Below are 24,472 nucleotides of genomic sequence, written 5' to 3'. Positions count from 1 at the left end.
AACACAACGAAATGTTTTGACCCTAATGTGGTGTAGATAAAAACTGATTGGTTTCATTCGAAAGAAAAGAGAAACCTGATAAAAAGTAAAGATAAAGCTTTTCTAACTTTTATAATACCTTGGTGTAGTGTCGTTTTTAGTGGTGATACGCTGGAGTGCTGAGGTGAGTGATGCAAGCACGACATGTTACTCCGGAACGAGGCCTTTCCACCTAAGCCAAGCTACCCTAGGACTTTAGGTCCAACAGTAAGTACCTAGTATTGTGCACTATGTATTCCCATGGCTTGTAAATCAAATGCTAAAAGTAGGCCTGCAGCACTGGTTGTGCCACCCGCATGAGTAGCCAGGCAAAACGGTCTCAGGCCTGCTTCTGTGAGTGCAGTTGTAAACTGCCATGCCGACCTGGCAAGTGCACTTACTTGCCAGGCTCAAGCCTTCCCTTTTACTACATGTAAGGCGCCCCCAAGGCAAGTCCAAGCTATCCCATGGGCAGGGAGCAGTGTATGTGAAAGGCAGGACATGTACTTGTGTGTTTTACATGACCCGATAATGAAATACTGTTAAGTTCATTTTTCACTATTGTAAGAATTAGGTCTACCATAGACTATCGTTGGAACTGCCTTGTAACTTTCACTTGGGAACAGCTACAGATTTGGAGAGTTTCGGCTCTCTGAGCCCAGAATTTAAAAACACATCTTTTAGTAAAGATGATTTTGAAATTGTGTGTTTGAAGATGGCACTTTTAGAAAGAGGGCATTTTCTTGTTTAACTATCCTGTACTTCTGCCTGCCTGAGAAAACAACTTCCGACTTAGACTGACAGGGGCCTGTTTGTGCATTCACTCTAGACAGTCCGAAAAAAGGAGTTGGTGTGCCCTGCATATCCCGATGGCCCATCACCAGGCTGATGGGCCTTGCTGAGCTAGAGTGGTGGGAAGAGTGGTCACCTACACCTGAATAGAGTTGTACCTGGCCTCTCATGATGCTATCTCCACCCACATGGAGTGTGTCTGGAACCACCACAAGGCAGGAGAAGAGCTTGTGCATTGTAAAGACAATCCTTTGAAGGATGCCTACTTCAAAGGCCAAAAGGAGAGTAAGTATTGAAGCTAAAACCCCAGAATTTTAGTACACTTCTGGAACAAGAGGAGACTCTGCCAAGGAGAAGAGCTGTATGGACGAATACTGCCCCTTTGCTGTGTGTTGCTTTGCTGGGTTGGCCTGCAGTTGCTGCTTCTGCTTTGGAGAGGAAAAATACTGGACTTCGCTGTATCCTGCTTGTGAAGTTTATCCAAGGGCTTGTATGAGCTTGCCTCCTGGTAAGAAGTCTCGAGCATACAAAAGGCTTTACCTACAGCACCTGAACTCCACTACTGGGAGTTCTGACCTGCCAAGTGGTGCCAACTCCAGTTTTGGGCTCGAGTGTTTGCTGAGCTATAACCTGTAAGAAAAGCATCACAGTCACGGATGCTGCCTGCACAGACGCCGTGGTCACCGCTCACTGGGTGAGCACAAACAATAACAGGAGTAAACCGGTGTACCCAATTGAGACTGGGTAATATATGGCAACAATACACAATGTCTCAAAAGGCAAATCATGTGAGGGGACTATTCAATAAGTAATCAATCCTATAGCACAAGGAAGGACGAGGGAGACCAAGAAGGGTGAAAAGTTATTTCGCATATAGAGACACAAAAGCACAAAATTAGATTGTGGTAACCATAACAACCAAGGTGCACTGAAAGTGTAAAGTGAGTAAACGGCGCAGTGACAACTGTGGTAAAAAACAACAATCAGCAGCACGAACACTCCGAGAAATGGTATAGGTCAACAAAATTATTTCACATTCACAGACATAATTTCATTCTTTATGGTTGACCATTGGGCCGGCCGCAATTGGCGTTGCGGGGTCGACTGCGTTTCGACCTCTCTAATTCGAGGTCATCATCAGGACAATGGTTATGTGACTTATTAAAAGTGCTCTGTTATCAATAAATGAAGGTAAGAGGTGGATCGGACGGTACCGATAGCCGAGAACTAATCAAATACCAGGGTAATGACTGTAGGAGAGTAGGGTCTGCTTTCTATGTTCACCCCCACTTTTTGCTTTTGCTTTACTGGTTTTCGACTTAGATGTGGCTGTGGGCCTGCTAATCAGACCCACAGCCCTGCTGTTCTCTCTCTAAATTAACACTATGTACTTTAGGTGCATAACCCATTTGGATAGGATCACCTTATTGGCCCCTGTACAGTGTACCCTAGGTACCCAGGGCATAGGTGTACCCTAGGCCTACCAGGGGCTGCAGCATGTATTGTGCCACCCCTGGCCTGGCCTTCCATTTTGACACAACTGGCTGATCACTCAGCTGGGGCAAGGTCGTGTAATCACCCCTTGCTTAGGTGTAGTACTCCTATGCCTAACTTACATATAGACACATGTGTACCTATCAGTCACTCCTATGGCAGGCCTTGACAATCCTGGAGGCAGAGTGCTTGGTAACATGTGAGATGGTGCTCTAGCATGAGCTGAGCCTGTCTGCAGCTTTCGGAACCATGTCCTTATAGCTGTTCTATGATATAGCCTACCATATACTCTTAAAGTGCCTTATAATCTTAGACGGTTATGGTAACTATGGTTTGGCTTTATCAAAGCATGTCGTGTAAGGTGTCTAACACTCGGGAATAATACCCCCATGCCATTTCTGGACATGAGAATATTATGCCCCCCTTCTAGAGGGAAAGACATGTTAAAATCATACTTCAACTGTTAGCCTCTGACCAAAGCCTCAGCATCACAAAATGGATGCTGCTGCCACGACACAAGTCTGACCTCCTGCTGCTGGGAGTGATCCCAGCCAGGGAGGCCTGGACAATAGGTTTCCTGCTTGGGGAGGTGCTAGCACCTCCCCAGACAGCCTTTAGTGTATTGGGGCAGGGTGGGCTGAAAGGAATGAGACATGCCTGGGGCACACAAGGTGTTCCTTGCATAGTCCAGTTCAAACCGGCGCTGGGGCACTCCAGCCCCAGCTCTGGCGCGAAACTGGACAAAGGGAAGTGGGTGTAACCACCCCCTCCCAGGTCCCACCCATAAGGCGTGACCTAGCAGGTATCCCAGCCCCCCAGATTAGTATAAGAGTGGGAGTTGGGCCTCAAGACTTTAGATTATCCTGAACCTGCAAAACTGAACAGAAACTCTGGACCTTCGACATTCGACGAAAGAAGAAGACTGAAGAATCTCCCTTGTAGCCAAGGAGTGGCTACCCTGTGCAAACAGGCACCATCAAGTGACTACCCTTTGCTTTGTGAAACGTTCGACGAGGAACCGACTGCAGAGCCCGACCAGAGCCTTGATTTCCAGACTTCTCCGACCCTCATCCACATCTGCAGCAGAGCTGAGATCCGTGGAGGCGACGAGCGACGTGGGACCGGCTACCTGGGAAAAGTGGCTAGTAACTTACAGCGCAGCTTCTGAGGTACCCTCGAAGTTGTGCACCGGGGATTGAGAAGCCCCAACCCCAAGCACCATCTGCACCGAAGACCAGCCCCCCACACTCCACGAGTCCTGCGTGGGGCCCTTCAGCATTTTCCTGCTTGCCGCGTCTGTCCGGTTGCTTGCCCGCTGGCTAGTGGCCTCTGTGACGACGCTCCCTGAAATCTTCTGCGCTGGTTTGGCTCCTCCAGACTGGCTCCCGCTTCTCTGCAAAGAAGAAGCACCCCAGACCTTCCTGGTCTGCACCAGAAGCAAGTCCCTTGTTCTTCGTGGGTTCCGCTTGCCAAGGCTTGGTGAGTCCTAGTCCAACTTCGACGCCGCCGACAGCAAGAGCCTTCGCGGGACAGCTCGCCTCCTGGTCCTGGTCGTCCTCGACGCTTCCTGGTCCTCCTGGCTGCAGCGACAAGCTTCACCTTCACCTGCAACTCTTCACGACATCGCCTGGTTCCTTCCTGGTTCCACGTGGTCACTGGCTAGTGACCTTGACTCTGTCCCTTCTGCTTGCAGGTTTCTTCTCTTCTTGATCCCAGGCTTGGGATCCACCGGACACTCTCCCCTGACTGCCTGTCAGCATCTTTCTTCAGGCATCCATAGGAGTCGACGACGAAAACGACGCATCTTCACCCCTATGCACCCGCAGCCTGTGGGCTAGGTAACTTGGGTACTCCGGTGCTCATCAGGATAGTGACTATCCTAGTGTCTAGTTTTCAAGTCTCAACTTCCTAGCTACTCCGGAAGTGTCCTAAATCTATCTATTTCTAAACTGTAACATTGCTATTGACTTTTACGCATTACGCGTGAGTGTTTCCACTCTGCACACGAATCCCGTGGGCCTCCCACTTCCTAACTAACGCTAGTGTAGGGTAGCCCCAGCGATTCCCTAGGCCTAGGCCTATCCTATTTCCGTGACAGTGGTTCTTATACCACTTATTTAGTATATGGTTTGCGTGGCCCCTAGGGCCTAACTGTATTACTTACCTGTGTGACTTACTGTATGCATTAATAAGACTGTGTTGTACTTACCTCTAAACTCATAAAGAGTGCTGAGGGTTTGCTTAGAATAAATACACTTTATTTTATATATATATCTGTTGTGGTGTCCTTTCATTTGGTATTCAAGGGATTATATATGGTATCACAGCTGGCTTCACATGCCATTCAGAGTTTAGCCTAAGACTGCTCTTGTCCATGCTACCACTAGGATAGCTGGTCTATAAGGTTGACTTTACAACCAATCACCATAAGGGTATTTGGACTGATATAAGGTGTACACTATAACTAGTGACATCATACATCAGGCCAACTTCTCACAATGACCAATTAGTAACGAGTAACAAATACGAACGCTGGTCTTAATCCTAGTTGCTTGGATTAAGACCAGCACTCGTATTTGTTACACGTGGATTTATTGTGATTTATTCCTGTCCCGCGATCCTGCCTTCTTTCCCCGGTCACTGCCTCCCTCCCGTACGCACATTCAACCCCACCGCCCACCCTTCCTGGAAACTTGACTTCGAATTGGTCATTACCCTGGTATTTGATTAGTTCTCGGCTATCGGTACTGTCCGATCCACCTCTCTTACCTTCATTTATTGATAACGGAGCACTTTTAATAAGTCACGTGACCATTGTCCTGATGATGACTGTAGGAGAGTAGGGTCTGCTTTCTATGTTCGCCCCCACTTTTTGCTTTTGTTTTACTGGTTTTCGACTTAGATGTGGCTGTGGGCCTGCTAACCAGACTCACAGCCCTGCTGTTCTCTCTCTAAATTGATACTATGTACTTTAGGTGCATAACCCATTTGGATAGGGTCACCTTATTGGCCCCTGTACAGTGTAACTTAGGTACCCAGGGCATAGGTGTACCCTAGGCCTACCAGGGGCTGCAGCATGTATTATGCCACCCCTGGCCTTCCATTATGACACAACTGGCTGATCACTCAGCTGGGGCAAGGTCGTGTAATCACCCCTTGCTTAGGTGTAGTATTCCTATACCTAACTTACATATAGACACATGTGTACCTATCAGCCACTCCTATGGCAGGCCTTAACAATCCTGGAGGCAGAGTGCTTGGTAACATGTGAGATGGTGCTCTAGCATGAGCTGAGCCTGTCTGCAGCTTTCGGAACCATGTCCTTATAGCTGTTCTATGATATAGCCTACCATATACTCTTAAAGTGCCTTATAATCTTAGACGGTTATGGTAACTATGGTTTGGCTTTATCAAAACATGTCGTGTAAGGTGTCTAACACTTTGGAATAATACCCCCATCCCATTTCTGGGGATGAGGATATTATTCCTCCCTTCTAGAGGGAGAAGACATGTTGTAACCTACTTACCCGGTTAAAGTTAACCAGAGCCCCAGGATCACAAAATGGATGCTGCTGCCACAGACACAAGTCTGACCTCCTGCTGCTGGGAGTGATCCCAGCAAGGGAGGCTTGGACAATAGGTTTCCTGCCTTGGGAGGTGCGAGCACCACCCTAGACAGGCCTTAGTGTATTGGGGCAGGGAGGGATGAAAAGAATGAGACATGCCTGGGGCACACAAGGTGTCCCGTGCATTGTCCAGTTCAAACCGGTGCTGGAGCTCTCCAGCCCCAGTCCTGGCGCGAAACTGGACAAAGGGAAGGGGGTGTAACCACCCCCCTCCCAGGTCCCACCCATAAGGCGTGACCTAGCAGGTAACCCAGCCCCCCAGATTTGGATAAGAGTGGTAGCTGGACCCCAGGAGATTAGATTATCCTGAACCTGCAACTTGAACAGAAACTCTGGACCTTCGACATTCGACAAAAGAAGAAGACTGAAGAATCTCCCTTGTGGCCAAGGAGTGGCTACCCTGTGCAAACAGGCACCATCAAGAGACTACCCTTTGCTTTGCTGAAGTTCTACGAGGGACCAACTGCAGAGCCCGACCAGAGCCTTGACTTCCAGACTTCTCCGACCCTGATCCACATCCACAGCCGAGCTGAGATCCGTGGAGGAGACGAGAGACGTGGGACCGGCTACCTGGGAAAAGTGGCTAGTATCTTCCAGCGCAGCTTCTGAGGCACCCTCGAAGTTGTGCACCGGGGATTGAGAAGCCCCAACACCAAGCACCGTCTGCACCGAAGATAAGCCCCCCACACTCCACGAGTCCTGCGTGGGGCCCCGTCTGCATTTTCCTGCTTGCCGCGCCTGTCCGGTTGCTTGCCCGTTGGCTAGTGGCCTTTGTGACGACGCATCCAGAAATCTTCACTGCTGGTTTGGCTCCTCCAGACTGGCTCCCGCTTCTTTGCAAAAGAGAAGCACCCCAGACCTTCCTGGTCTGCACCAGAAGCCAGTCCTCCATTCTTCGTGGGTTCCGCTTGCCAAGGCTTGGTGAGTCCTAGTTCAACTTTGAGGCCGCCGACAGCAAGAGCCTTCGTGGGACAGCTCGCCTCCTGGTCCTGGTCGTCCTCGACGTTTCCTGGTCCCCGTGGCTGCAGCGACAAGCTTCACCTTCACCTGCAATCTTCACGACATCGCCTGGTTCCTTCCTGGTTCCACGTAGTCACTGGCTAGTGACCTTGACTCTGTCCCTTCTGCTTGCAGGTATCCTCTCTTCTTGATCCCAGCCTTGGGATCCACCGGACACTCTGCACTGACTGCCTGTCAGCAACTTTCCTTCAGGCATCCATAGAAGTCCACGACGAAACCCAACGCAAGTTCACACCTATGCACCCGCAGTCCGTGGGCTAGGTAACTTGGGTACTCCGGTGCTCACAAGGGTGGTGACTATCCTAGGGTCTAGTTTCCGAGTCTCGACTCTCTAGCTGCTTCAGAAGTGTCCTTAAACTGTTAATTTCTAACTGCTAGTAATTCTATCGACTTTTACGCATTACGCGTGAGTTTCCACTCTGCACCTGAATCCCGTGGGCCTCCCACTTCGTAACTGTTGCTAGTGTAGTGTAGCCCCAGCGATTCCCTAGGCCTATCCTATTTCCGTGACAGTGGTCCTTATACCACTTCTTTAGTATATGGTGTGCGTGGCCCCTAGGGCCCAACTGTATTACTTACCTGTGTGACTTAATGTATGCTTAAATAAGACTGTTGTACTTACCTCGAATCTCATAAAGAGTGCTGAGGGTTTGACTAGAATAAATGCACTTTATTTTATATATATATCTGTTGTGGTGTCCTTTCATTTGGTATTCAAGGGATTATACATGGTATCACAGCTGGCTTCACATGCCATTCAGAGTTTAGCCCAAGACTGCTCTTGTCCATGCTACCACTAGGATAGCTGGTCTATAAGGTTGACTTTACAACCAATCACCATAAAGGTTGTTTGGACTGATATAAGGTGTACACTAGAACTAGTGGCATCATACATCAGGCCAACTTCTCACAATGACCTCAAATTAGAGAGGTCGAAACGCAGTCGACCCCGCAACGCCAATTGCGGCCGGCCCAATGGTCAACCATAAAGAATGAAATTATGTCTGTGAATGTGAAATCATTTTGTTGACCTATACCATTTCTCGGAGTGTTCGTGCCGCTGATTGTTGTTTTTTACCACAGTTGTCACTGTGCCGTTTACTCACTTTACACTTTTAGTGCACCTTGGTTGTTATGGTTACCGCAATCTAATTTTGTGCTTTTGCGTCTCTATATGCGAAATAACAACTTTTCACCCTTCTTGGTCTCCCTCGTCCTTCCTTGTGCTATAGGATTGATTACTTATTGAATAGTCCCCTCACGTGATTTGCCTGTTGAGACATTGTGTATTGTTGCCATACACTGGGTGAGCACAGCACCAACCCAAACTACACGGCATCCCTGTTCTCACCGACTACAACACTTCACGCTGTGATCGATGCCACTGCCTGCGCGGTAGACACAGACTTTGACTACACCGCAGCCGTAGTCTCCAACGACGACGCTTTGAAACTTCAGATGCTGCTGCCTGCGCCGTGGTTACAAAGTAATGGGTATGACCCAGAAACGTCACGAGGACCCGGGTAAATTACGGTACCTGCCATTTACTATCCACCTGTGAACCACTCATTCCACATACACACAACATACACCCCCACATTTAGGTTTCAAAAATAAAGGCAAACAATCCCAGTGTGGCAAAATGGGCAGATCCTCATTGAGGAGAACCATTAGGCAGTCTCTCCACAGAGGAGCCAGTACCAAGATGTCTTTCTGGACTAGAAGCACACTGCAACCACTGTCAATCATATCACAACCTGGCTTGAGAAGGTAGTCATCCCTCCCACTCAGAAACAGGGCGCACTTTGTGTCTCACGATATAGGAGCATAACTCTGTTCACAAAAATACCAAACAGTACACTATATATATATAGAGGTCTGAAATGAAAAACAAATGTTTATGAAAGTGTAAATGGGTGGGGCCTCACAGATTCTCAAAGCCATCCAAACCGGATGTGCTATTACGTTCAGACTATTTTGTAATTAACTCAATTGTTCTTCTCAGAAATAGTTTTAAGTGTCCACAGATATTGATTTTTACTAGACCAAATCTTGAAAGCAGCATGAAACGGGGCCTACCTGATTAATGTTGAACTTTCATTAAAGCTGAACTTGCGTCTAGATTTAACTGCACTTGAAGTTAATCTCAAGCCTGTTCAGCGTGCCTTAATTCATTGGCTTTGCCACTTGTTGTAGGAGAGTAGGGTCTGCTATCCTATGGTCACCCCAAATTTTTGCTTCACTGGTTTTTGACATATTGAGGCTGTGGGCCTGCTAATCAGACCCCCAGCCTGCTGTTCTCTCTACTAAATTGACACTATGCACTATAGGTGCATAACCAATTGGAATTGGATCACCCTGTGAGCCCCTGTACCAGTGTACACTAGGTACCCAGGGCATTGGTGTATCTAAGGCCTACCAGGGGCTGAAGCATGTATTATGCCACCCCTGGCCTGGCCTAGCAATTTGACACAACTGGCTGATCACTCAGCTGGGGTAAGTTGGTGTAACCACCTCTTACTTAGGTGTAGTATACCTATACCTAACCTTAAATGGGACACATGGTAACCTATAAGTCACTCCTATGGCAGGCCTTGACAATCCTGAAGGCAGAGTGCTTGGTTCCATGTGAGATGGTGCTCTGGCATGAGCTGAGCCTGTCTGCAGTGGTCGGAACAACTTCCTTCTACCGTTTCCAGATATCGTCAGACCATTATGAACCTCGCGGTTAAATGCTATCTTTGGTTTGGCTTTATCAAAACATGTCGAGTAAGGTGTCATACGAATTGGAATACTAACCCCTCGCCAATTCTGGCGACGGGGTTAGCATTCCACCCTTCTAGAGGGACACGACATGTACAGTACCTGAAACCCGGGTAAAATCAGACATAGGCTCAGCTCCACAAAATGGACGCTGCCACCACCGACACAAGTCTGCCCTCCTGCTGCTGGGAGTCCTTCCAGCTTGGGAGACGTGGACAAAGGGATTCCTGCCAGGGGAGGTGCGGGCACCACCCCAGACAGGATTTTGTGTATTGGTCAGGTAGGGCTTGAATGGAATCAGACATGCCTGAGGCTCACAAGGAGCCTCGGTGCATATGCCAGTTCAAACCGGTCCTGGGGCACACCAGCCCCGGACCTGGGGCGAGCTGGACAAAGGATTGGGGGTGTAACCACCCCGCTTCCTGGTCCCACCCTTAGGGAAGGACCTAGCAGGTTGTCCGGCCCCTAGAATCCGCTTAAAGGTAGGAGCTGTGTCCTAAGACTTCAGACATCCTGGAATCAACTTACTACAAAGAAGAAGACGGGAACTTCGACGCTCTGCTGCACAGAGGACAGAAGGAAAATCTCCCCTATGGTCAGGGAGTGACCATCTTGCTAACGCAAGCACCAACCAGCTACTCGACGTCTGCTTTGCCGCCGCCTCCTGCCGGAGCCCGAGCCCAGAGCTCGACAAGACCTGGACCTCCAGACCTCTCACAGCCCGATCCACAGTCCCTGCAAAGAAGGAACCCGTGGAGGCACCGAGACACGTGGAGCCAGCCATCAGCAAAGACCGACGACAAGCTGCAAGCGCGACAACAGAGGCTCCCTCCAAGTTGTGCTTTGGGTCCTGAGAAGCCCAACATCCGAGCAGCATCTGCACCAAAGGTGAGCCCTCCAGCATCTTCACGATCTGCGTGGGGCCCCTCTGCACTTTGCATCTCGACGCGCCTGGCCCGTTGGCTAGTGGCCATTTTGGCGACGAACTTTGAAAACTACGGCGCTGGTCTGGTTGCTCCAGACTGGCCCCTGCTGCCCTCCAAAGGAGCAGCCCCTCTGACCTTGCTGGTCAGAACCATCAGCTTTCTTCATTCTTCACGACTTCTGCTTTTGCCAAAGCTTGTTTGCTTCCTTCGAGTCGCCGACACCGCCGACAGCGAGAGCCTGCGTGGGACAGCTCGTGAACCTACTCCTGGACGTCGTCGACCTTCAGGGACCACGTGGCTGCGGAGGCAAGCTACACCTCACCTGTTTGCATCCGACATCGCCTGGTACCTACCTGGTGCCACACCGGTCACTGGCTAGTGACTGTGAACACTGTCCCCTGTGCTTTCAGGTCTTCTACAACTCCGATCCACCCTTGGATCCACCGCATCTCTTCTGGACCGACCGCCTGCAGCATCTTTGTCTTCAGGCTCCATTGAACAGATAGACGAAACCAGACGCACTTCGAGACCTATGCACCCGCTTCCTGTGGGTGAGGTAAAGCTGGCACTCCGGTGCCCAAGTGTAGAGAAACATCTCTAGTGTCTGTGTTTTAAGTCCTAAGTTCGTAGTCCATCCAGAAGACCCTTCTAGCAGTAACTTTTGAACTTTTACGCACCCATTGAAAACCTATGGGAGCCCACGTGTAACTTTCCTCACTGCACACGCGACCCGTGGACCTCCCGGTCACTAACTGAAGTTAGCTCCTTGTAGGCCCAGCGATTCTAGAGGCCCTAGGCCTTTTCCCTTCCCTATTCGTGGTACTTATACCACTATTTTAGTATATGGTTTGATCGGCCACCAGGGCCTATCCATATAAAGTGCAACTTCTGTATATTGTAATACTTTCTTGTTTAACGATTTGTGCTCCTGTGCTCATAAAGAGTCTAGGGGATACTTTGAGTAATAAATACATATATATTTTGAATATATATCTGTGTGGTGTCCTTTCATTGGTATAAAGGGGGGTTACATATGGTAAAACAGCTTGCTTAACACGCTTTAACGAGTTTAGCCTCAAAGACTGCTTAGCCTACGCTACCACTAGGGCAGCTAGTCCAAAAAGGTTGACTTACAACCACACCATAAGGGTTGCTTGGCATGGTACAAGGTGGTCACTTTGAACTAGTGAACAGCATATACCAGGCCAACTTCTCACACTTGTGCTCAGCACAAATCGTTCTGTTCAGCGCCATTAGTCTGATGTAGCAAACAAACTTTTTAAAGTATTTTAAAAGTGACCCAAATAAAATATTGAGCACTCAGGTTCTTAATGTTAATGTTTCTCTTTATGAACACTATACACTGTGTATGAGCCCCAAAATAGTGCTTGAGCTAATCTTCCCCCTCTGCCTACTTAACGTCTGTCCTTCGTTTAACCGCATTCGGATCACTTGTACTTGTGCACAATGCCAGGGTTTACTATAGAGGCACTGCATATCTGAAAAGGAAGACCACGGGATTCAAGTTAGCCTGGCGATACCCTGAAACAGGTCCCAGGATGTTGGTTTCTGGGTAAGGGAGGGCATTGCAGTTAGGGCTGGACTATTCCCATGAGGAACAGGGTCAAGACTGATTTGCATATGGCTGGGTCCAGACTGGGATGGCACGGTGAGCAAAAAAACACTATTGATTTAACCCAGATCTGTGAAAGAGGGTTAATGACTATGTTCAGCATTCCATCCATTAATAAGAGACTTTAATGAGTTCCGTGCATGGAACTGGACTCCATTTCACTCAATCTGAACGTGTAGTGTAAGTCTACGGTAAAACTATTCTCTATAACAACCAAATACAGGCCATCAGCCATTCTGTACCTTCATTTCTATCCGTTGATTTACTTGGCGTGGTCTGTAGAGGAGATTTGCTCTGAACAACCAGTGTCCCTTCCTTCAAAATGCTCGATGACATTTCTACAACACAAGCCAAAAAGAAAATCGGTTTAAAAGAAAAATGCAACAAAATATAGAAAGTAAATATTTTTCAGAGATAACAGTCTATATTAAATTTAATTGAATATATTGTTTACCAGAGAAAATATCTGCTACAGACTAACATGTTTGCAAGAGAGGGAAGACCTTTAAACACGTAGTTCAAACACTTAGTTTAGGCCTTATAATCGTTAGTCACTGCAATGTTGATGTGATGAGCTTCTGCATGTCAATCAGAGAAACTACAATTTGAAGAGGTCCTCTGAATAGTGTTTAGATTTTAAGAGGTTTGCTTTTGGTTCCCAATAGCACTTCGAGGAGGGCGTGAGTTACCTCTGCTTGCGTTTGTCCCGTTTTGTGGTTCCTTCAGAGCATTGTGTCGCACCCCTTCTGTTGCCCGAGTTAACTTGCAATAAGCAAGTCCATCACAAATGCTTTGGGCGGGAAAAAGGGCCAAGCTGTAGAATTAGACGAGTCATGGCTGGTCTTTATTATTTAAAAAACAAATCTATAGGCCGGAACGTAATCTGCAGCTGAGACAAAGAAGACTGACTCAGTGGGCAGGCCGCGTCTCGTTCCCGTGGGGCACCGCTGAGCTTCCGTGATACAGATACCTCCCAGAGAAGATGATCACCGCCGGAGGCGGCACTGTTGCCATATTGGGCTAGATCACGCACAATTGGGCTATATTTTTCCCGGCTGTGCGGTAAAATTTTGGTTTTTGCTAGCTGCCAGATTACAAATATATATATACAGAGCTCCAGCAAAGTAGTATGTTAAAGCACTTTATTAGACCAAAATGTACTTGGCAGCCTGCTGCAACATCAATTCCAATGCATTCACCGCCTGCTTGACGATGTCCCTGCCCCTCCTTCCTTAAAGTAGCAATATTGGGCTACTTTTTGGTTGGCTTTGGGCTAGAGAATACAAAAAAAAAAAAAGAAAAAAAAAAAAAATCGGCCCCAGGCGGTACTGGTGAGTGGAGAGCGCGAGACGTGAAGCGCGATCGAAAGGATGGCGCCGATCTCCCGATAAAGTAATGCGCCCAGCAAAAAAACGCCTGTGAAGTCTCAGGGCTGCTGCGAGCTCATCAGGGACGTAATTAAGCCTGGGGGCTGGAAGATATTAATCGTTGAAAGACAGAGGCGGCGAGGAGCAATTGAAGCCAGGCGCCTGCCTTTATACTGGCGCCCGATGGAGACGCTTCGTAAAAACGAAGGCAACACCCGGCCTGGCGGCCCCCAGAGCATTGGTAACCGGCAAAGGCCTATGCAGCACAAACATGGACTAGCCTGTAATCTGCTGACACACAATAGGAGAAAGTACAGGCATAAAAAAACAGAACAAAAAGGAGTGACCAGACATAAACAAGTAAGTGTTGATCCAAAGCAGTTAGTGCTTATAAGTGAAGACACTTCTGCCATCACACCAAGGATCACCCACAGCGGCGTGCAGTCCCTACGAACCAGCCAATGAGATACTAAAACGTATAAGATAGGTAGGAGGGGTCCAGCTAGATTCTCCCTTCATTACTCCTGCATCGTGTGCCTTCACTTTTGGAAAGGTTACTTATCTACCTGAGCCGGAGGCCTTTCTCTGTGGACACCTCTCATCTTGTTCGACACACAGGCCCAAAAGAATACAGGAAGGAGCTATTCATTAATCTGGGGACTTTTGTCACTTGCCTGCAATCTCCGCCGGCTGTGTCTTGAACTTTTTCTGCCCGCACCCGCAACGCCGCATCTCCTATCCTGCTAACTCCTGGTGGGACGAGGGTCCCAGGAGCAACACGGGGGCCACAGATTTTGGTGCAGCGTCTCCTTTGCCATACACACTCTGGGGAGGACTACTGCCCCCAGAGTGCATTGCAACAGCCTGCAGCTGCCGTGAGTGAGGGGGAGGCAGGGCCAATGCGCTTATAGGGCAGCCTCTCCACCCGCGGGACGTAGCCTGGACGAAGCCCGGACCAAGGGCGGGCCCGTCTGAGCCTGTATGAGACTGGGCTGGGCCTTCCCCCCTTACATTTTGGGGTTTGGGAGAACACCTTTTCTATCGAACACGTGTTAACTTATCCTATTGGGACTTGAACTTCGTGGTAGTATAATAATTATTTAACTTCTATTGTTCTCATACTCCTAGGCCTTGTTTTGGTTAAGTAAGATTGCAACCATGGGGAAGACTACTCCCCCCCCCCTCCCCCCCCCCACCCCCACCTAAGGCCTAACAATAGGCAGAAACCCCTAAACCATACTACCACTGCACAGCAGACTGCGATCGATAGAATGTTGCAGCAGGTCTCTAGTGAAATTGAACGCACAGAGAGGCGTCTTTCTCTCACCCCACGACTAACCAGTATGACCCAGTCTGCGGAGCCAGAGTCTTCCATTGTATTTCAATCCTTAGCCCCTACCACTTTCCCAGAACTACCCCCTGCCCAAGTAGACCCAGTTCTAAAGAGAACTAGCAGAGTGGACGTGGGAGGGAGGGTGTTAGAAAAACCCACTCCCACACCGGAAGGGTGGTGGTGGTGTTCTCCCAGACACGCTGTGGTAGCTTGGCTCGAGCGGTAAGGAAGGCACCGTGTTAAGCATACGACATACCCACACAATAACCATGCGTGCATCCGTTCCAAAAACGACACTACACCTTAAAAATTATACTAAAAATATATCTCTTTATCTTCTTTTCTCTTAGTTACTGATTAAATAAATAATAATACAATCACAGTACACAAGGCTTTTTCTGTGGAAGGGTACGTCAAATAAATACTGTCTTAGCGATTCAATAAATAAGGTAGATCATAAATAATCAAGGCATAAATATAAGTGCATTACATAACAGGCAATTAAATATTATGAGGCAATAAATACTGCGAGACCATAAATATTGTGCGACAATAAATACTGTGAAACAATAAATACTGTGAGGCAATAAATAGGATAAATACAATAAATACAGTGCTCCCAATAAATAATAAAAGCCAACAGTGACCCTTGTAAATCAGTTCACATTCCTGAGGTACTATGGGATGATTTGACCAAATCCCAGCTTGTAGAGATTTGGATGGCCTGAGGGGTATATTCCCTGGCTTGGACAAGGCTAAGGCCTAAACTGAGGTAGATCAAGGGGGAATCTAGAGATCTGGCTCTCCCACACTACACAACCCCTCTGTATCAGTCTCAGCTCACCCCTGGCACAATCAAGCTGGTTCCAGCACCTCTCTAGCCCCTAGGTTGGTCTCTTAGGGCTCCACAGGGCCTTAGGCGCCCTCTATTCCACTTACTGCCCTTTTTATGAAGCTCCGACGCCGCTGGAGTCGTGTCGACGCCGTGAGGCGGTTCCGGTTCGAAGTCGGCGGCCTCAGCGCAATGTCAGTTCTTGACGACGTCGATAGGCGGTTCCGGTTCGATGTCGGCGGCCTCGGCTCGATGTCGACCTCCGGTTCGATGACGTCGGGCAATCTTGGCTCGATGTCGACTTCGGGCGGCTCCGGTTCGATGTCGGCGGCCCCGGCTCGATGTCAACCTCCGGTTGGATGACGTCGGGCAGTCTTGGCTCGATGTCGACTTTCGACGGCTCCGGAGTGCGATCTCCACTCCCGACCTCCGGTGCTCCTTTCCTCAGGTTCCGGCGACTCCGGAGTGCGACCTCCACTCCCGACCTCCGGCACGATCCTCTTCAGGTTCCGGCGACTCCGGAGTGCGATCTCCACTCCCGACCTCCGGCACGATTCACCTCGGTCTCCGGCGACTCCGGAGGGCGGACTTCACTCCCCCGTCGACGCCGCACACTCGACCTCAGGTGTCTTCCTCCACGACCTCTGGTACTCTCCACGACCTCCGTTGGCGCCCTCTCTCGACCTCTGGCGGCTCCGGGTACGACGTCTGCTTTCCAGTCAGCGCCGCTTCTCCACCTCGGGCTCCAGGTCTCTAGGCCTCGACGTCGGACTTCAGGTAGTTACCAGTAACCAGGTCAGGTACTTGCTGTTCTTTACTTTTAAGGCCTGTTCCTGCTGTCCAGGTCCTCAAGATGGTTTTTCTTGCTTTCTCCCATACAGGGCTCCAGGCTGGGCTCAGTCAGTAGGGACTAGTATCAAGGGTGGGTTTATGGACCCCCACTCCAGGCACAAGTTTCCACCCCTGCTGCCTCACTCCTTCCTCCTTCAGGTTTCTGCTGCTCTCTCTTCACCAGTCAGGTGCCAACTCCAACTGTCAACTCTGGCTTAGCTTCCCAACATTCCAAACCGCCTCCAACTGTCACAGGGTTCCAGAATGTTGCAGAAGGTTCTAGTAGGTTCCAGTGATGTCACAGGTGACAATGGGTGGCCACCATTTTGTGCTCCAGGCCCTCAGACAGAAGTTCCAGGGGTAGATAAAATGGCTCCCTGAATCTGCATCAATACGAAAAAGTCTGGTGGTTCCCAAAAAGGAAAAATACTAACAGGGTTTGAGGCAAAAGTGGGACAAAATAAATAATGATGAGGAGGGACCACCCAAAGGGCTGACAGGTCTAACACGCGTCCCCCCCAGCTGAAAGTGGGGAGAGCTACCCAACCCCTTGGGAGTTCTCATCACTAAGGCGGAAATACCTTGAGAGACCGTCTGCATTGGCGTGGTCCACTCCAGGCCGATGTTCCACCTGAAAGTCCATTCCCTGTAGGGAAATAGACCACCTCAACAACTTGGGATTCTCCCCCTTCATCTGCATCAGCCAACGAAGGGGTCTGTGGTCGGTCTGAACTAGGAAGTGCGAGCCAAACAGGTATGGCCGCAACTTCTTCAGAGCCCATACCACTGCAAAGGCTTCACGCTCTATTGCACTCCACTTCTGTTCCCTGGGAAGTAGTCTCCGGGATAGGAAGACCACGGGTTGATCCAGACCCTCTTCATTGAGTTGCGATAACACTGCCCCAATGCCATGTTCTGATGCATCCGTCTGGACAATGAACTCCTTGGAAAAGTCTGGGGCCCTTAAGACCGGGGCCTCGCACATGGCTTTCTTCAGTTTCACAAAGGCCTGCTGACAAGCCTCCGTCCAGACAACCCGTCGAGGTTGTTTCTTGGACGTGAGCTCCGTGAGGGGGGCTACAATGGTACCGTACCCCTTCACGAAGCGGCGGTAATATCCCGTGAGGCCCAGAAAAGCTCAGACCTCAGTCTGTGTCTTGGGGGGTTCCCAGGCCATGATGGCCTCGATCTTCGCCTGGAGGGGTTGCACCGCTCCCCTACCCACCAAGTGTCCAAGGTACACTACCGACCCCTGCCCGATCTGGCACTTGCTGGCCTTGATCGTCAATCCAGCTTGTCTCAGGGCCTGGAGAACAGCTTGCAGGTGACGCAAGTGATCCTCCCAGCTGTTACTGAAGACGGCTATGTCATCCAGATAAGCAGCAGAGAAACTCTCGATTCCGGTGAGGATCTGGTTTACCAGGCGCTGAAACGTGGCAGGTGCGTTCTTGAGCCCAAAGGGCATCACACAGAACTGGTAGTGGCCATTGGGCGTGGAGAAGGCTGACCTTTCCCTTGCTCCATCAGTCAAAGAGATCTGCCAGTACCCAGAAGTAAGGTCAAAGGTACTTAAATATTGGGCAGCTCCCAGCCAGTCAATCAATTCATCCGCCCTAGGGATCGGATGAGCATCAGTTTTGGTTACTGAATTCAGTCCCCGGTAGTCCACACAGAACCTCAGTTCCGGTTGGGCACCCGGTGGTGCAGCTTTTGGTACTAGTACCACCGGACTGGACCAGGGGCTGCTAGAAGGTTCGATCACTCCTAGCTCCAGCATCTTAGTGACTTCACTGTGAATGCTGGCCTTCACCTTGTCTGACATCCGGTAGATCTTGGACTTCACAGGTGGGCTGTCTCCTGTGTCCACGTCATGGACGCACAGGTGAGTCCTACCCGGAACAAGGGAGAACAACGAAGAGTACTGTCCCAGGACCTGGCGGCAGTCCTCCTGCTGTTCAGGAGTTAGAGATGGGGAGAGAATCACTCCCTCCACCGACCCATCCTTCTCTTGAGACGCAAACCAATCGGGGAGAGGCTCGCTTTCCACGTCCTCTGCTCCGTCAGTCACCATCATCAAGATGACTTCAGGCCTCTCGTGGTGGGGTTTGAGGCGGTTGGCGTGCAGCACCCGTAGGGGCTGACGAGGGGTTTTAAGATCCACCAAGTAGGTAGCCTTACCCTTCTTCTCCAACACCTCAAAGGGTCCTGACCAGCGATCCTGGAGGGCGCTAAGCTCTCCTGGTTCGATCACCCACACCTTCTGGCCAGGCTCCAACTCCACCGGGTGAGCGTTGTGGTCATACCACGCCTTCATTACTGCTTGGCTGGCTTCCAAGTTGTCAGAAGCTTGCTTCCACAACTTAGCCATTTGGCTCCGGAAGGCCAGCATGTAGCTCACCACGTCCTGGGGAAGCTTTCTGGGAGTTCTTTCCCATCCGTCTCTCACCAGGTTGAGAGGTCCACGTACAGGGTGCCCATACAGAAGCTCGAAGGGGCTGAAGCCCACTCCCTTCTGTGGCACTTCCCTGTAGGAAAACAATAAACAGGGTAGGAGGACGTCCCATTTCCTCCGCAGGCTTTCAGGCAGACTTCTGATCATGCCTTTCAAGGTTTTGTTAAACCTCTCCACCAGACCATTGGTCTGGGGGTGGTAAGGAGTTGTGAACCGGTAGGTCACTCCACACTCCTTCCACATGGCCCGCATGTACGCTGACATGAAGTTGGTCCCCCTGTCTGACAACTTCCTTGGGAAAACCCACTCGGGTAAAGATTCCCATCAGGGCCCTAGCCACAACAGGTGCTGTTATGGTCCTCAGAGGTATTGCCTCTGGGTACCGTGTGGCATGATCCACCAGAACCAGGATAAACCTGTGACCAGCTGACGTAGGCGGATCTAACGGACCCACAATGTCGATGCCCACCCTTTCAAAGGGGGTGCTAACGACAGGAAGTGGTTCCAGGGGAGCTTTCAGCTTCACCCCTGTTTTCCCACTGGCTTGGCAAGACACATGTCCGGCAGTAGGTATCGGACGACACTTTCATTTGAGGCCAATAAAAGTGTGGGACAAGACGGGCGAAGGTCTTGTCTTGCCCCAGGTGTCCTGCCAAGGGGATCTCGTGAGCCAACTCCAGAAGGAAGGCTCGATAACGTTGAGGGACTACCAAGGCTCGTGACGATCCATGTAGGGGTGCCTTGGCTTCACTGTAGAGGAGGCCATCCTCCCAGTAAACACTGTAGTTCCCTTCAACGTTCCCTGCTGCCTGGGCTTTGGCCGGACGCCTCAGCCCCTCAAGGGTAGGGCACTCCCTCTGGCCCTGGCAGAATTCCTCCCTGGACGGGCCTCCCTCCACGTGCCACTCGGCCGGGATGGGTAGGTCCTCCAGTTCGGTGACATCCCCCACCGCAGACTCCTGGTCCACCACCTCCGGTGGCCTATCCGTCCTACGGGGGGCGGACGCCGAGGCAGGCTCCTCCTGTCCTCGGTTCTTCCCTTGACTGGCAGCTGGCTGGGCCTTTGTTCCAGGCTCCAGCCGAAACGAACTCCCTCTCCGGGTAGTCGCGGACCTTGTGCTCACACAGGCCCAGTCAGGTGTACCCAGCATCTCAGTATGAGTCCGGTATTCCACCTCCTTCCAAGCATTGTGCTCCATGTCATTCCCCAGCAGACAATCAACTGGCACGGCAGGGCTTACGGCAACTCGAAGTGAACCTGCAACCCCCTCCCATTCAAAGGGAACCTCGGCCACCGGATAGTGGCCTGTTCTGCCGTCAGCCATCGCGGCTGGGTGGAGTACATCGGGAATTACCTGCTCTGGAGACACCAGTTGGCTACGTACCATAGTCATACTGGCTCCTGTGTCTCTCAGAGCCTCCCCTCTTTGGCCGTTGATGGTGACCCACTGCCCATACTTTACGGTATTTGCGGGCACCTGGATCTTAGGAACCATCTCCCGTTCACCCAGGGACACTAAAGTGACACCCGCCTACTCCCTTCCCTTAGTTAAGGGCATCTCCTCCCCGAGCACTGCACTAGCTACTCCGGGGGTCTTTCCTCCAATGGGAGGGGGTGGTCGTTTCGGGCACTTCGCATCTCCCTTATAGTGTCCAACGCCACCGCACTCGAAGCAATGGACAACCCTTGGCTGCTGACTCTGGCCAGGATTAGGGTTTCTGGGTGGGTTAGCCCTAGGGGTGAATCCTGTTCCCTTTCCTTGGAAATTATTTTGGGGGCCTTTCGAGAACTCCTTTTTCTTTTCCCCTCCCTCTTTCTTCTGGGGGGCGCCCTGTCCGGCCTTTTGAGTATCCCCTCCAGTCCCCCTTGTGGACACCCGGGTACTAGCCCAAATGTCCGCCTCCTCCGCAAGCTTCCGGGGATTGGTCAGCTTGCTATCCACCAGGTGTTGACGCAGTTCAGGGAAACATTTTTCGAGCAGGTGTTCCTTCAGTACTAAATCAAACAACCCCTCGTAGTTCCTCACTTCACTGCCCTGAATCCAACCCTCTAGTGCCTTCTTTGCATAGTCCAGGAAGTCCACCCAATTCTGTGTGCCCAGTTTGTGACTACCCCGGAACTTCTGTCTGTACTTTTCGGGTGTTAGTCCAAACTTTCTTATGAGCGCCACTTTCATGGTGGGGTAGTGGGTCTGCTCATCCTCCTCTAGGGCCAATAATGCATCCCTACCAGCTGGAGGCATGTACTTGTACAATCCCCCTCCCCAGTACTTCTCTGGAACCCCATGGGCCCTTAACGAGACCTCATAGGCCGCTAGCCACTTGGCGATATCGTCACCCGCCTCATAGCTAGCTACTATGTCCTTCGGCAAGTAGGGTTTGGGTTCCCTAGTGAACTCTTGGTCTTTGCTGCCACCATTAGGAACAGGGTGTGCCCTAGCTCTTAGGATCTGAAGATCTATCTCTTTCAGCCTTAACTCGTGAGCCATCCTCTGTCCCTCCTTCTCTTTCTCCAGCTCCGCTAACTTCCATGTGAGCTGTCTTTTCTCCCTCCGGTCAGTTAACTCTACTTCAGATAAGCCACCGCTAGAGACAGTGCTGCCCTTCCTGGAAATGGTTCTGGGCCCCGCTACTAGGTTCCCCACTTCAGGTTGGTACATCCCAGCCCCCTCGCTGTCAGGCTCTCCATCCCTGTCTTCCTGCTCAGCCTTACTCTCTCGTCGTGCCTCCCACCAAGCCCTCAAGCTGGTCTGTAGTTCAGCCTTCTTGGCACCTGGGGGACAGTACACCCCCTCTCTCTGACAGAACTCTCTGAGTTGGGCCACAGTATAGGTTTCCACATTTTCTAAGACAAATTCCATTTTGCCCACTCAGAACAGAAGACAGGTTTTTTTTTTACAGAAGCAATGCAGGGGGGTACCTTATATAATACCTCCTCCCACCACCAGAGTAAATTTGGAAAAACAAAAACTCACAATTAGGAAGGCCGCTTTGAGAAAACTCCAGGTGTAGGCCTATGGACTACCCACAGTTATTGTCGAGTATACGTAGGCACAGCTCAATCCCGCCGCTGAACACCAATCATGTTAGAAAAACCCACTCCCACACCGGAAGGGTGGTGGTGGTGTTCTCCCAGACTCGCTGTGGTAGCTTGGCTCGAGCGGTAAGGAAGGCACCGTGTTAAGCATACGACATACCCACACAATAACCATGCGTGCACCCGTTCCAAAAACGACACTACACCTTAAAAATTATACTAAAAATATATCTCTTTATCTTCTTTTCTCTTAGTTACTGATTAAATAAATAATAATACAATCACAGTACACAAGGCTTTTTCTGTGGAAGGGTACGTCAAATAAATACTGTCTTAACGATTCAATAAATAAGGTAGATCATAAATAATCAAGGCATAAATATAAGTGCATTACATAACAGGCAATTAAATATTATGAGGCAATAAATACTGCGAGACCATAAATATTGTGCGACAATAAATACTGTGAAACAATAAATACTGTGAGGCAATAAATAGGATAAATACAATAAATACAGTGCTCCCAATAAATAATAAAAGCCAACAGTGACACTTGTAAATCAGTTCACATTCCTGAGGTACTATGGGATGATTTGACCCAATCCCAGCTTGTAGAGATTTGGATGGCCTGAGGGGTATACTCCCTGGCTTGGACAAGGCTGAGGCCTAAACTGAGGTAGATCAAGGGGGAATCTAGAGATCTGGCTCTCCCACACTACACAACCCCTCTGTATCAGTCTCAGCTCACCCCTGGCACAATCAAGCTGGTTCCAGCACCTCTCTAGCCCCTAGGTTGGTCTCTTAGGGCTCCACAGGGCCTTAGGCGCCCTCTGTGAGAAGTTGGCCTGATGTATGATGTCACTAGTTATAGTGTACACCTTATATCAGTCCAAATACCCTTATGGTGATTGGTTGTAAAGTCAACCTTATAGACCAGCTATCCTAGTGGTAGCATGGACAAGAGCAGTCTTAGGCTAAACTCTGAATGGCATGTGAAGCCAGCTGTGATACCATATATAATCCCTTGAATACCAAATGAAAGGACACCACAACAGATATATATATAAAATAAAGTGTATTTATTCTAAGCAAACCCTCAGCACTCTTTATGAGTTTAGAGGTAAGTACAACACAGTCTTATTAATGCATACAGTAAGTCACACAGGTAAGTAATACAGTTAGGCCCTAGGGGCCACGCAAACCATATACTAAGTAAGTGGTATAAGAACCACTGTCACGGAAATAGAATAGGCCTAGGCCTAGGGAATCGCTGGGGCTACACTACACTAGCGTTAGTTAGGAAGTGGGAGGCCCACGGGATTCGTGTGCAGAGTGGAAACACTCACGCGTAATGCGTAAAAGTCAATAGCAATGTTACAGTTTAGAAATAGATAGATTTAGGACACTTCCGGAGTAGCTAGGAAGTTGAGACTTGAAAACTAGACACTAGGATAGTCACTATCCTGATGAGCACCGGAGTACCCAAGTTACCTAGCCCACAGGCTGCGGGTGCATAGGGGTGAAGATGCGTCGTTTTCGTCGTCGACTCCTATGGATGCCTGAAGAAAGATGCTGACAGGCAGTCAGTGAAGAGTGTCCGGTGGATCCCAAGGCTGGGATCAAGAAGAGAAGAAACCTGCAAGCAGAGGGGACAGAGTCAAGGTCACTAGCCAGTGACCACGTGGAACCAGGAAGGAACCAGGCGATGTCGTGAAGAGTTGCAGGTGAAGGTGAAGCTTGTCGCTGCAGCCAGGAGGACCAGGAAGCGTCGAGGATGACCAGGACCAGGAGGCGAGCTGTCCCACGAAGGCTCTTGCTGTCGGCGGCGTCGAAGTTGGACTAGGACTCACCAAGCCTTGGCAAGCGGAACCCACGAAGAACAAGGGACTTGCTTCTGGTGCAGACCAGGAAGGTATGGGGTGCTTCTTCTTTGCAGAGAAGCGGGAGCCAGTCTGGAGGAGCCAAACCAGCGCAGAAGATTTCAGGGAGCGTCGTCACAGAGGCCACTAGCCAGCGGGCAAGCAACCGGACAGACGCGGCAAGCAGGAAAATGCTGAAGGGCCCCACGCAGGACTCGTGGAGTGTGGGGGGCTGATCTTCGGTGCAGATGGTGCTTGGGGTTGGGGCTTCTCAATCCCCGGTGCACAACTTCGAGGGTACCTCAGAAGCTGCGCTTTAAGTTACTAGCCACTTTTCCCAGGTAGCCGGTCCCACGTCGCTCGTCGCCTCCACGGATCTCAGCTCTGCTGCAGATGTGGATGAGGGTCGGAGAAGTCTGGAAATCAAGGCTCTGGTCGGGCTCTGCAGTCGGTTCCTCGTCGAACGTTTCACAAAGCAAAGGGTAGTCA

General features: G+C 50.1%; 1 protein-coding gene across 9 annotated transcripts in view; it reads right to left on the bottom strand.

Annotated features, from left to right (window-relative positions):
• TDRD6 (tudor domain containing 6) overlaps window positions 1-24,472 on the bottom strand; it is a 2,207,410-nt gene that overhangs the window by 1,478,875 nt on the left and 704,063 nt on the right. For 8 of the 9 annotated variants that reach the window (XM_085610557.1, XM_085610549.1, XM_085610550.1 and 5 more), the window contains one exon: window positions 12,515-12,610. The exons of the other annotated variant lie outside the window; for it this stretch is intronic. In XM_085610557.1, coding sequence (XP_085466683.1) covers window positions 12,515-12,610 — 96 coding nt within the window. The remainder of the gene's footprint in view (window positions 1-12,514; window positions 12,611-24,472) is intronic. 9 annotated transcript variants of the gene reach the window in all.

This window comes from Triturus cristatus, chromosome 6, assembly GCF_964204655.1.
Source record: "Triturus cristatus chromosome 6, aTriCri1.1, whole genome shotgun sequence".
NCBI classification, from domain to species: Eukaryota; Metazoa; Chordata; class Amphibia; order Caudata; family Salamandridae; genus Triturus; species Triturus cristatus.
The sequence above is the reverse complement of the archived record's forward strand: the minus strand, read 5'-3'. Positions and strand labels throughout refer to the sequence as shown.